General features: G+C 42.5%; 1 protein-coding gene across 1 annotated transcript; it reads right to left on the bottom strand.

Annotated features, from left to right (window-relative positions):
* On the bottom strand, nt 8,564–9,970 carry LOC8076696 (aquaporin NIP1-4). The gene is made up of 5 exons (XM_002437089.2): nt 9,779–9,970; nt 9,420–9,641; nt 9,079–9,282; nt 8,924–8,985; nt 8,564–8,759 (listed from the first exon to the last, which is right to left on the bottom strand). Exons 1-5 carry the CDS (start codon nt 9,968–9,970, stop codon nt 8,564–8,566), a joined length of 876 nt encoding a protein of 291 aa, XP_002437134.2.

Below are 12,308 nucleotides of genomic sequence, written 5' to 3'. Positions count from 1 at the left end.
CAGCTATTTGAGCCTCATGAACCCCTGGTTATACTTGTTGAGTACGATATGTGCTCACTCTTGCAATTTCCCAACACCTCAGGTTATGATAATGAAGATGACTGGAATGAGGATTATCGTTATGAGTACTAGGTTTGGAGTCAACCAGTCAACAGTGTCCCTGTGTGGAGCTTCCGTCGAGAGCGTTGTTTACTTTATGCTATCATTTTTGTATGAGACTATGTGATTCGATATATATTCCGCTATGTAATAAACACTGCTATGGTACATTTGAGATTTGTCTACTTATGTGTGCGACTGTTTCTGGGGCACATATGAGTCTTTTATGCATCCTATTTTGTTCTTAAAATATGGGTGTGACAAATTGGTATCAAAGCTTTGTTGACTGTCGGACGCAAGCCTAGTTAGAAATTGGCCGTCATAAGGTTTTGAAATTGCTATAAAATCCTGGTTCTATAAACCTTGATATTTTCTTCTACACTATATCCTATTCATCTTCACCTTGTTGCTTATCTTAAAGACTTGTTCTCATCCCCACTCCTTGCTTTGAATATGCTTTTAGAACCTTCTCTTACCACCTGCTTACATAGTTGAAAGAGAATTTTAGGAATCTTTGCCCTTAATAGGAAGAGAACGATAGTACCGCAAGTTGAGTTAATGCTTGAAATGTGAACCTTTGATGCTTCGTTTGGTTTGTTATTATGCTTATGCTTGATTTGGATCTTTGTAATGATTGCAATGATCTTGTGGATTTCCTCTACAATTTCATTTAGTTTATAGGCTTAAGGCATAAGGATTAATGAACTAAATAGTTGGGGTTGGTTAAAATTCTGTTTCTGTCCTTTGCTGTTTTATGGAGCAGTCTGCAATGAATCTGGTACATCTCAAAATCTGTTCATGCAATGTCCATCAAATTTTTCTGGGAACAAGTAGACTTCCATATCTTTCCAATGCCGCAAGAATGACCATATCATCGATTATGAGCTGAGAGTTATGACTGTTTCAAGTTGAGGTTTCTGCGCAGTCTGGAATTCTGTAACAGTTTCGGTTGTACCCAGTTTTTGGTTAACCTCACGTTGGAATCTGGTAATATGATCTAAATGAAAGTTGTAGACAATTTCTTTATCTTTCCAACGGTGTACAGCATGTATCCTTTTGAATTCTGGAACTCGAGATATTACTGATTTTCTGATCTGCTAATGTTGGATGTTACCCAGAAAATTTCAGATTCGGTTAACTCTTGTAATTGTCATGTTGGACATTACTAAGATGTGTTTATATACCTTGGAATGCAGATGGCAGCAAGGGGAAGAGGCAGAGGCAGAGGCCGTGGCAATAGTGACAATGCCCCAATTACTGTGGAGGAACTTATGCAAACTCAGAATCAGATGATGCACGTCTTCATGCAACACCTACAACAACAACCTCCACCAACACCACCACCTGTTCATATGAGAGATAAGCGGGGGGAATTCATGAAGGGAAGACCTCCGGTATTTACACACTCAGCTGATCCCATGGAGGCAGATGATTGGTTACGTGCTGTGGAGAGGCAGCTGAACATAGCACAGTGCAATGACTTGGAGAAGGTGTTGTATGCTTCTGGACAACTTCAGGGAGCAGCTCAGACCTGGTGGGAGTCATATCAAGCTGCTCGTCCCAACAATGCTCCTCCTGTCACTTGGTTAGAATTTTGCAGAGACTTCCGAGCACGACACATCAATGAAGGAATGATGGAGCTCAAGCAGGAAGAATTCAGATCTCTTAGGATGGGTTCTATGTCTGTGGCTGAGTATCATGACCTGTTTGAGCAGTTGGCTCGCTATGCTCCAAACGAAGTCAGAGAAGATGCTGACAAACAACGTCTCTTCATGAAAGGTCTTTACTATGAACTCAGATTGCAACTGGCTGGAAATACCTACCCTACATTCCAGGCTCTGGTGAACCGTGCTATTGTGTTGGATAACATGCGTAAAGGTCAAGATAAGAAGAGAAGAATGTTAGCCCAAGGTTCTGGAGGCAACAACCGCCAACGTTTCAATTCTCAGCAGGGCGATCAACAGAGGTACCATGGACCAGTTAGTCAAGGGGATCGCAACCAACAATCTCAGCGTAATCCTAATCAACAACAGAGTGGACAACAGACTTCTCGCTCGGGAAATTCAAATGCCACCTCTATGAAGAGAAGTGCTTCCAATACCCCTACTAGGTGTTTTCGCTGTGGGAAAGAAGGTCATATGTCATATGATTGCCCGGAGAGATTCAACCAGCGGAACAACAATCAAAAGTCTAATTCTCATGGAGCAAAGGTGAACCATGTGGTTGCAGAGACAGTACAAGAGGGACCAGAAATCATGATGGGTACGTTCAGTATCAACTCCATCCCCGCTACAGTTTTATTTGATTCTGGAGCTTCGCATACATTCATATCGCAAGCATTTGTTAGAGTTCACAGCATACCACTAGTTGCCTTGAAAACCCATATGCTAGTAAACTCACCAGGAGGGACTATACCAGTTTCATATTCTTGCCCCTCAGCAAGTCTTTCTTTAAGGGGGGTAGATTTCCCCGTTAGTCCCATGGTTATGAGAACCTCAGGCATAGATGTGATATTGGGTTTGGATTGGATGAAGAAATATGCTACGGAAATTAAGTGCAAGGAGAAAGTAGTAGTTGTGACCACACCCAAGGGAGAGAGAATCAGTGTGGACGTAGCAGTACAAGCTCCACCCACAGCCACAGTGAATCATTTAGAGGATGATGGTGTTGATCTTCAGGACTGTGTAGGGAATAAATTTTCAGATAAGTTACGAGGTATGTTACCTGGTTAGAGACATTGAAGTTGCTAGTACAATGGAATTGGTATTTAGAGACACAAGCAACTTGAAAAAAAAAAGAGAATGTTTGGAGAAGGACATATCCACAGTGGTTTGTTTATGCACTGCTCAATCTCGAGGACGAGATTCTTTTAAGGGGGGTAGAATTTGTAACACCCAAAATTTGAATTTCAATTAATAGGATTTAATTTGAATTAATTAAGTATTTTTGAGAGCATTTAAATTTAGCACTTAAATAATTTTGTGGAAAATAAAATTTATCATAAGTTTTAGAAACATGTTGTTGCATTCATGTTGGAGCACATTTTATTCTATGCTTGTTGTTTTTTTTATGAGAATTTATTTTGGCACACAAAACTCTAGTTGGAAAAGGTTTTAGGAAAAGAAAACAGAAAATGAAATAAAATGGAAAAGGAAGGAATAAAAAAAAGAAAAGGCTCCAGCCCGACACCCCGCGGCCCAGTACCCCTTTCCCCTTCCCTTTCCTCTCCCCTCACTCGGCCCACTCCCGCTCCCAGGCCCAGCACGCGCACAGCCCAGCTCAGGCCCGCAGCACGCCTTCTTCTTTTCTCTCTCTGTTTCGCTGACAATCGGGGCCCGCGTGGCAGCGTCCTGTTCATCTTCCCCACGTCGTCGCCGAGCAGAACTCGGCCGGCCGCCAATCCCACCCGAATTCTTCGGGATTTTCTTGCCCTACGTGCACAACCGAGCGCTATAAAGCTAGTTTCCCCACCCCGCGATCTCCCCTTTCGCATCTAAGGCATCGAAGTGAACCCTAGCCGCCCCAGTTGCGAGTTTGGATCTCGCCAAGTCACCGAGCCACTCCAACGCGCAGCGCGAGCCCTCGGCTCTCTCTCCGGCCGGAACTTTTCCCCAGGTGAGACCGCGTGAAGCTCCGCTGCGTACCGGTGCTCTTGTTTTCGGTTAAGGTGGTCAGCAGAGCGGGTTCCGGGAACTCCGGCGAAGTCTCCCCATGGCGCCGCCGTGATGGTGCCCTGCTCCGGCCGGCAGACGCCCTTCATCTCTCCCATTTCATCTCAACCGTCCGATCGGTATCCTGTGGCCCAGAATAGAAGTTACCCCTTCGGGGTAACATTTTCTAAAGAGCCCTTGAAGTTTTTAACTTTTAACCCGCAGTCCTTGGCGTCTGGTAGAAATACGTATTCCAGTATCAAAGGCGTATTTTCGTCGGTTTGAAGCAATTTACGCTTTCCAGAATTTACAAAAATGCCATTGAGTTTGTTTAGGCCATAAAATGCTCATTTTAACTCCGTTTTTGTCCATTCAAATTTCGTTAGATTCGTATTTCTGAGCTCTACAAGTTATATTTATTTATTCTCTGTTTTGAAACTTTTTAATTCTGCAGTAGCATTTAATCAATTATTACTCTATAGGAAATCTTAGAAAATTCATATCTTTCACGTTTTAATTCCGATTTTCGTGAGCTATACATCTGTGCGATCGTAGCGCTGCGTAGAATATTTTGATAAACTTTTATATTTGTTTTACCACTGTTTGGTGTATTGTTCTAATTATATCTTGGTTGCTTCGTGTATGATTGTCTACATTGGATTGCGTGTTGTTGACTGATGATTGGGATTAGACGGTGAGCCTTACGTTGGTGATCAAGACCAAGCTTTTGAAGACCAGCAAGCTCAGGAGAGCTTTGAGCAAGGCAAGTATAACTTGGGATCATCCTTGTTACCTATTCACTATTAACTATACATATATATATCATATGCATGCTATCACCTTGTCGACCTTAGCAAAATCATAGATGATTGTTACCTGTACTCCTTGCTACCTACTTGATATGCATTTGGTGTAGATGTGCTAGTGCTTGATATAATCCATGATCTTGTAAGATGATTAATAGCTATGCAATGAACATAAAAGAATGACATATAACTGTATGAGATCTTGTCTGTACGTGATCACCCGGGATAACAGTGCAACCATGAGGGCTATTATGGCTCTGGCTTTAGCTCAGTATGAAGCACTTTTCTAGCTTGTTAGAGGTTACCCGAAAGGGCGGAGGGGCTGAACCGTTTTGGGTATAGTGTGGCCTCTGTCTGTATGAGTATAGGCTGCGAGTCATTGTGCCATCGGAAGGGGGGCTCTATATCTGCGCGCAAAGGAAACCTTGCGGCCCTAACTTGTTAGACGAACTTTTGAAAGGCTTCATAGTGATCCCTGCCGACCTCCCTAGGAAGGGGGTTAAGAGATTAGCTACCTCGGGCGAAAGGGTAAATCATGACTCATGGGTAAAGATGTACAACCTCTGCAGAGTGTAAAACTGGTATACTAGCCGAGCTCACGGTCAGGAGCGGCCTTGGGGACATCTACATTAAGATGATGAGCTTGTTATGTTGTTATGTTCATTTGATTATTGTTTATGCTATGAGTTAATTATGCTTACATTTGATCATGGGATTAATGGATTATTTAAGCTTCCTTGACAATTGCTCATTAATTATGAACATGCTATCCACCATTAAAAGCTAAATGCAGTCAAACCAGTGTCAGCTATTTGAGCCTCATGAACCCCTGGTTATACTTGTTGAGTACGATATGTGCTCACTCTTGCAATTTCCCAACACCTCAGGTTATGATAATGAAGATGACTGGAATGAGGATTATCGTTATGAGTACTAGGTTTGGAGTCAACCAGTCAACAGTGTCCCTGTGTGGAGCTTCCGTCGAGAGCGTTGTTTACTTTATGCTATCATTTTTGTATGAGACTATGTGATTCGATATATATTCCGCTATGTAATAAACACTGCTATGGTACATTTGAGATTTGTCTACTTATGTGTGCGACTGTTTCTGGGGCACATATGAGTCTTTTATGCATCCTATTTTGTTCTTAAAATATGGGTGTGACAGTTTTTGCGTCATGTCACTTGATGACGTCATGGTGGCTAGTGATTGTAACACCCCAGGTGTTTGCCACCGGTTAGATAGTGGGCTTTGAGCTCCAACATGCCAAGTCAAGTGGTTGTGAAGATGTTAAATTCAATCAATAACAGTAAGCCCAAATTTAAACTTGGATAATGCACCCTTACTTACATATAGGACCTTTTTAAAATGCATGCTTGGGTGATGTTAATGGAACCTCTTTCATGTGTCCCACAACTACCTCTATCCATGTTGGTGACTAGAAAAGTTTCATGAAGTTTGGAATCAAAAGTCGCATGAAATATAAGTTATATCCTTATGGAATGGCTTCATTAAATGAATGGAACCATGGGTCATCAAGCAAACCTTGCAACCTTGCCCAAATGACTCTAGATGAACTCTACAACAAAAGTCATGAAGGGTTCATGTTGGGCTTATGCCAAGAAAATGCCTCAATTGGTCTAAAACGCTAATTCAAGCTTTATCAAGTTGCTACTTTGACCAAAGTACAACTTTGACTTCTGTAGCTGTTCTGAGGTTTGACCATAAATCAAAATTGTAGTTTAGCTTCTATAGAGGAAATTTTATTTAAGGTCAAGAGCTGGTTTGGTCCCTAACTTAGTCCAATAAGGCCCCCAAGAATCAATCTCGTGCTATTTTCCTGCTGCAAGGAATTTTTTGAAAGTCTTTGATTAACAACATTAAGTTAACATGTTTGTGACATTTTCTCTTGCAAAATTATATGGTAACTGAATTTGATTCCTTATTATGAGTTGGAGTACCATGTGATGGAAACAACTAAGTCTCATCAAATTTGGAGTTTAGTTGGATCTTCAAAAATAGTTTCCAAAATAGCAAAAGTTTACTTTGTCGGTTAAATAACATTGACATTGATATTGCCGCATTCTCGTGTTTTCGTTAAACAACTTGTTTAGGTCCCAAAATAAAAGTTGAAGTATACTCTTAGAGAAGAGCATGCAAAAAGATGACAGCAATTTGACTTTGTTTCGACCATCAATTTGGACTTTGTTTCAGCTCATTGACTCCAGATGTTTAGGCCACACCCAATTACAAGTTCCAAATGGTTCAATGACCTCAACCACGTGCATGGTAAGGAATACATCACATTTGAGGATAACAACAATAGTAAGGTAGTCGCTCATGGAGCCGTCAAGGTTAATGGTACCTTTGTTCTTAAAGATATTGCTTTGGTTGAGAATCTTCATTTCAATCTTCTCTCGATTTTGCAACTTTTTGAGGATGGGTTTGAGGTGTGTTTTAAGAAGGGCTTGTTGCGTGTTTTGGACCCTCAAGGAAACTTGATTTGCCAAATTTTTCCTTTTGGTCAAGTGTTTTGTGCAAACTTCTTGAAGTCCGTTGGCCCTTCTTAGGCCATTTGAGCTTTGATCTACTTGTTGGACTCATCAGTTCTACCCAAGTAAAGATTTGAGAAAGATTTTATGTGTCACCCATGTCATCAAGGGAAGATGGTTGTCACTTCTCACCCACATGTGAACAAGGTTATAACCAAGCGACATGACATTTAGTCCTAGTTGGAGCCACTAACCAGAACTAAAGGTCGTCTCTTGTGAGCCAGCCTGCGGCGCTGGCCATTGAACCCAGGACTAAAGCTGACTTCAGTACTTGAGTCTTAAGCCCAAAGGCAAATGGGACTAAAGCCCAAAATCAATGCTCGATTCGCTACTAGTGGACATATATATTATTAGAGTTGAAATCAGATCGAATACACATGGATACCGGTGATCCCGGTTATGTCCTATATTCCATATTTTTTTCTTAGATATTTTAAACGGGATACGGATCATTTGGGTGTTTATATCTATTTTATATGTATATCAAAAATCTAATTTTCAGTATTTGGACCCGGATATGGTCGGATATCAAATGTTTGGATTTAGATTGACACGGACTATGCATATGAGGTTTTGAACCATTCGAAACAGATGGATATCAGAAAATATGGTTCGGTTTTCATCCCTACATATTATAACCTTGAAGTGTAATTATTTTACCAACAAAGAAGAAAGAAACGAGACACATAAATAAACTAGTACTCCATCCCAAAATAAGTGCTCTCATCTCACAATCCAAGAAGTTAATCAAATTCAAGTTTAAATAAATATATACAAAAGATATATTAATGTTTATAATATCAAATAAACATCATTAGATTAGTCACAGTGACGAATCTAGGAAAATATTTAGGGGAGGCTTCTGCTACCTTAAGATAACTTCAGCCCCTTCTTAAAGAGTATCAATGATAAAAATTTGCAGGAGAGGCTAAGGGGGGGCTACGTGGGTTCTACGGCCGTAGGAGGGCTGGAGCCCCACCAGCCCCACCGTTGGCTCCGTCACTGATTAGTCATGCCATATGGTTTTATTGTAAACTTATCTAGAGATACATATGCAAATACTATGTTGTATAAATCTAATAAAACTTAAAATTTCTCAAGATACAAGACACACGTTTATTTTGGGATAGAGGGAGTAGATGACGTAGATTCACATTCATAGCTATCATCGTCGCCTCACAGGTGATCCCTTATCCAAGTTCATTTGGTGTATGGTGTTTATGTCGATCATATATCATGCATATAACGTATTGATCGGGAAAAAAAATACCATGCATAGCTCAACAATGCATCGACATTGAAACCATCATCTTCTTGCACGGCTGCTGCACCTCACTAAATGTACCTGCAGATTATTGTATTATATATTCACTCGGACGATAGACACGTACGCCAACGCGCGCTCATACGTGTACGTTGTGTGGATCCAAAACATGAACACGTTGGCATCGATCATCAGTTTGTCCGGCTGGCGCTCTTGGTGACCTCGGCAAGCGTCTTGTCGGTGCGGCGGATGAGATTGTACGCCCGCGCTCCGGCGGCCGCCCCGGCGAACGGCCCGAAGATGTACACCCACAGCGAGGTGTACTTGTTCCCCACCAGCGCCGGCCCGATGCTCCTCGCCGGGTTCATCGACGCTCCAGACACCGGCCTGTGTATGTGCATCGATCGGAAACGACAAGAAAGTTCAAATCTGACGAAACGCATGCATGCCGGTGGTGTCTTGTTGCACATACATACGACGACATCGAAATCGAAACCTAGATAGTTAGCTGATGAGAGCAATATATAAGCAAGCAGTGACGCCATACGCACCCAGCAAACAACGCGTTGAGTATGATGGTTCCGCCCACAGCAAGCCCAGCCATCTGCCCTTCCTGCACAGCAGAAGCATCCATCATCATCAGTTTGTTGCGATCAGTATATGTGTTGCGATCGGGCATGGACGATGGCTTTGTTATTAGGGTTACCGCTCGATCGTCGGTGGCCACGCCCATGATGACGAACATGAGGTAGAAGGTGATGAAGAACTCCAGCACGAGCGACTGGATGTTGGAACCGCCGTCCGCATGCACTGTCACCGAGGCGCGCAGGTGCTCCCCGCCGAACATCAGCCGCAGCACCAGACTCGCCATCGTCGCGGCCACCATCTGCACCACCATGTACGCTGGGACCTGCGCCGCTCATTCATGTGCATATATGATCACGCGACCGATCGATATAGGATCGAGCAGCAGCTCTGGCTAGCTAATAATCAATGTCGTGGCGCGCCGCCGTTTAGATTTTAGCTACATATGCATGCATGACATGCCTTCCTCCAGGGGAACCGGCCGGAGATGGCGAAGCCGACGGTGACGGCGGGGTTGATGTGCGCGCCGGAGACGTGGCCAACGGCGTAGATCATGGCCATGACGGTCATCCCCCACACCAGGGCGACGCCTGGGAACGTGGCCATGCCGTTGTCGTCGTTCACCGTGATAACCCCGCAGCCGGCGAAGATCAGGAAGAACGTTGCCAAGAATTCCGCAATGAGCTGGCCAATGGCGAAATCAAGTGCGTGCAGAGAAATAATCTAGTCAGGGAATGCATGCATGCAACGAGACACACTGCTAGCCAGCAGCTAGGTATATACGATCGATATATATATAACAACGATGATTATATCATCACCTGCTGAATGAAAGCAACTGAGGCCGACATGCCGCAGAGCGCATCGTCGTCGTCAACCTCTGCCTCAGCAGCAGCAGCAGGCTGCAGATCGTCGATGGCGTACGCTTCGGCCGACTTGTCCTTCCTCCCTTCCTCCACGGACACTTCGAACACCGACCCGTTGGTGTAGGAGTCGTCTTCTCGCCTTGCCATCGTTCTCTCTCTTTTGCTACAAAAGAATAAGCTCCTATCCGACGTGAACAGCAAGAGAAATTGGCAGAGAGAATCGAGGCAAGGACGACGGAATCACTGCTGCTCGATCGAGCGAAACACTTCTCTCATATATGAGCAAGAGGAGTTGACGTGACAGCGGTCGCTGTTCCATTCCATATGGTATGTGCTGTGAGCTTGTTTTGCTCACCATGCCCTGTCTCTTCCTCTTCCTTCTTCGGATGCTCCGAGATGAGTTATTTCGATGTCTACTTTAATAATCATCGGAAATCTGGTATGGAACCAGAAACTGGAAATATAAAAGATTCAGGCGAGATGATATATGGCCAGAGGTGACAAAAAAATGGACCGGGAACACCTAGGCTACGAAGCCCAACGAACACGACATACCGACAACGGGAAATGTAAGAAAGGTTTCCTAAGTCGTCCGTCTCTTTCAATTAGAAATGAGAGCCATGTTCAAAAAAAAAAGGATCCTCCCTTCTGCAAGCGATGTACTATGCGCATACTTTAAAAGCACTACCACGTGTGTACCAACGGTAGCAAATTTGTTGTGAAAGTGACTTTCAAATGCCTGTAGGGCTGTAGGCAGCAACAGACAATAAAAATCATGAATGCATTGACAGTTCCAACTAATTCATCGGATTTTCATAAAAAATCATGAGTGCATTGACCGTTCCAACGAATTCATCGGATTTTCATATGCAAGATGAACCGAAATAGTACGAACGCTCACCATTGCACGAGTTTTAGTGCCGACATAAATGTTTAATTTGGCCACTAGCTAGTGAACAATACAGTACTCTACTGAAATCCTACACAAACGACCACCACTACCAGCCACACCAATGTCGGTCGCCCCAATGTGTTTCTTTTATTTTAAATGTAGTAAAACTTTAAAAAGAGAGCATCTCAAATTAAATTTCTGAAAATTAGGTCTTTTAGTCATGTCAAAAATTGTAGCACGACTTCCCACTTTGGTGATACCATATGCATTGATGTGACTCAATGGATACACTAGGATCACCACAAGCACTTTCCACACATTTTGCTTATGTGGTGGTGGAGTCACGTCATTCTTGTTGGTGTGACTTATTTTGAGTACATTTTTTATTAATAAAACTGAAGGATCAAGAGGCCTTCAAAATCATGTAATTTTTTCTTGGATCATTATCATGTATAGCTTTTGTAATTTTAAAAGTAAAATCCTTGCCGAAATGTTATATTTGAGTTTTTGGTTGTGTCATTTTTCTTAGAGACCTCCAAAAGTCTTGTAATTTTTAAAATAGATGCTAAAGATAACCCATTTTGCTTGGATCTGGCATCATAGCTTCTGAAACTTATAACTTAAAATTCTTCCAGAATGCTATGTTTTAGTTTTGGTTAAGCTATAATTACAACACGTGGTGGCCTATGACTATTTGTTTACGTCATAAATCATGAAATTTTTATTAGGCTAGTCTCAATAGGAGTTTTATGGGCATTAAATAAGCTGATGTGGCATACACTACTAGAGAACAGACCTTTCGTCGATGTGCCAAATGAGCTTTAGTCCCGGCAATTTTGGCACCCGGGACAAAAGAAATCTTTAGTCCCGGTTGGTAAAGCCAACCGGGACTAACGGTCCCTCGCCAACGGCTCTGGTGTCAGGCGCTGTCGGAGAGGGACCTTTAGTCCCGGTTGGTGTTACCAACCGGGAGTAAATACTTACCTTTAGCCCCGGTTTGTGACACTAACCGGGACTAAAGCTTTTGTCCCGGTCGTTGGCACTAACCGGGGCTAAAGGTAGGTATTTACTCCCGGTTGGTAACACCAACCAGGACTAAACCCTCCCCGCTATAAATTGAATCTCCCTCCTCCCTTCTTCCTCTCCCTTCCCGAGCTCGAGGTGCTTTGTTCTTGCTTGTTCTTCCATTGTTCTTCTTGTTAGTGCTCTCATCTCCCACGATTGATCCATTTCAACGCTTCTACGCCGTCGTCGATTTGTTTGAAAGGTTGCTAGCTTCATCCTCCTATGTTTCTCACCGCCATATGTAATTTCATATTGGACATATGTCTATTTTGATTAATTCATGTTGCCATCTGAGCAATCATCGTCTTCTCATGTTTGAATTTTTTTGAACGATGGTAAGTGTGTGTGCCCGCTAAAAACTAGTATACACAAATCATTACTACTATGTATACACGAATCATACACGAATCATGTTAAGTTGTATTATAGATATTATAGGATATTTTCTACTTTAATATGTTCATATTCTTATTTTAAAATATTAATAATATAATTTTTGTTTTAATTGTTAAATAAATTGTTTTTTAC

This window comes from Sorghum bicolor, chromosome 10 (genome assembly GCF_000003195.3).
Source record: "Sorghum bicolor cultivar BTx623 chromosome 10, Sorghum_bicolor_NCBIv3, whole genome shotgun sequence".
Lineage (NCBI taxonomy): Eukaryota > Viridiplantae > Streptophyta > Magnoliopsida > Poales > Poaceae > Sorghum > Sorghum bicolor.
Note: the sequence above shows the minus strand (reverse complement) of the source record. Positions and strands in the feature narration are given on the sequence as shown.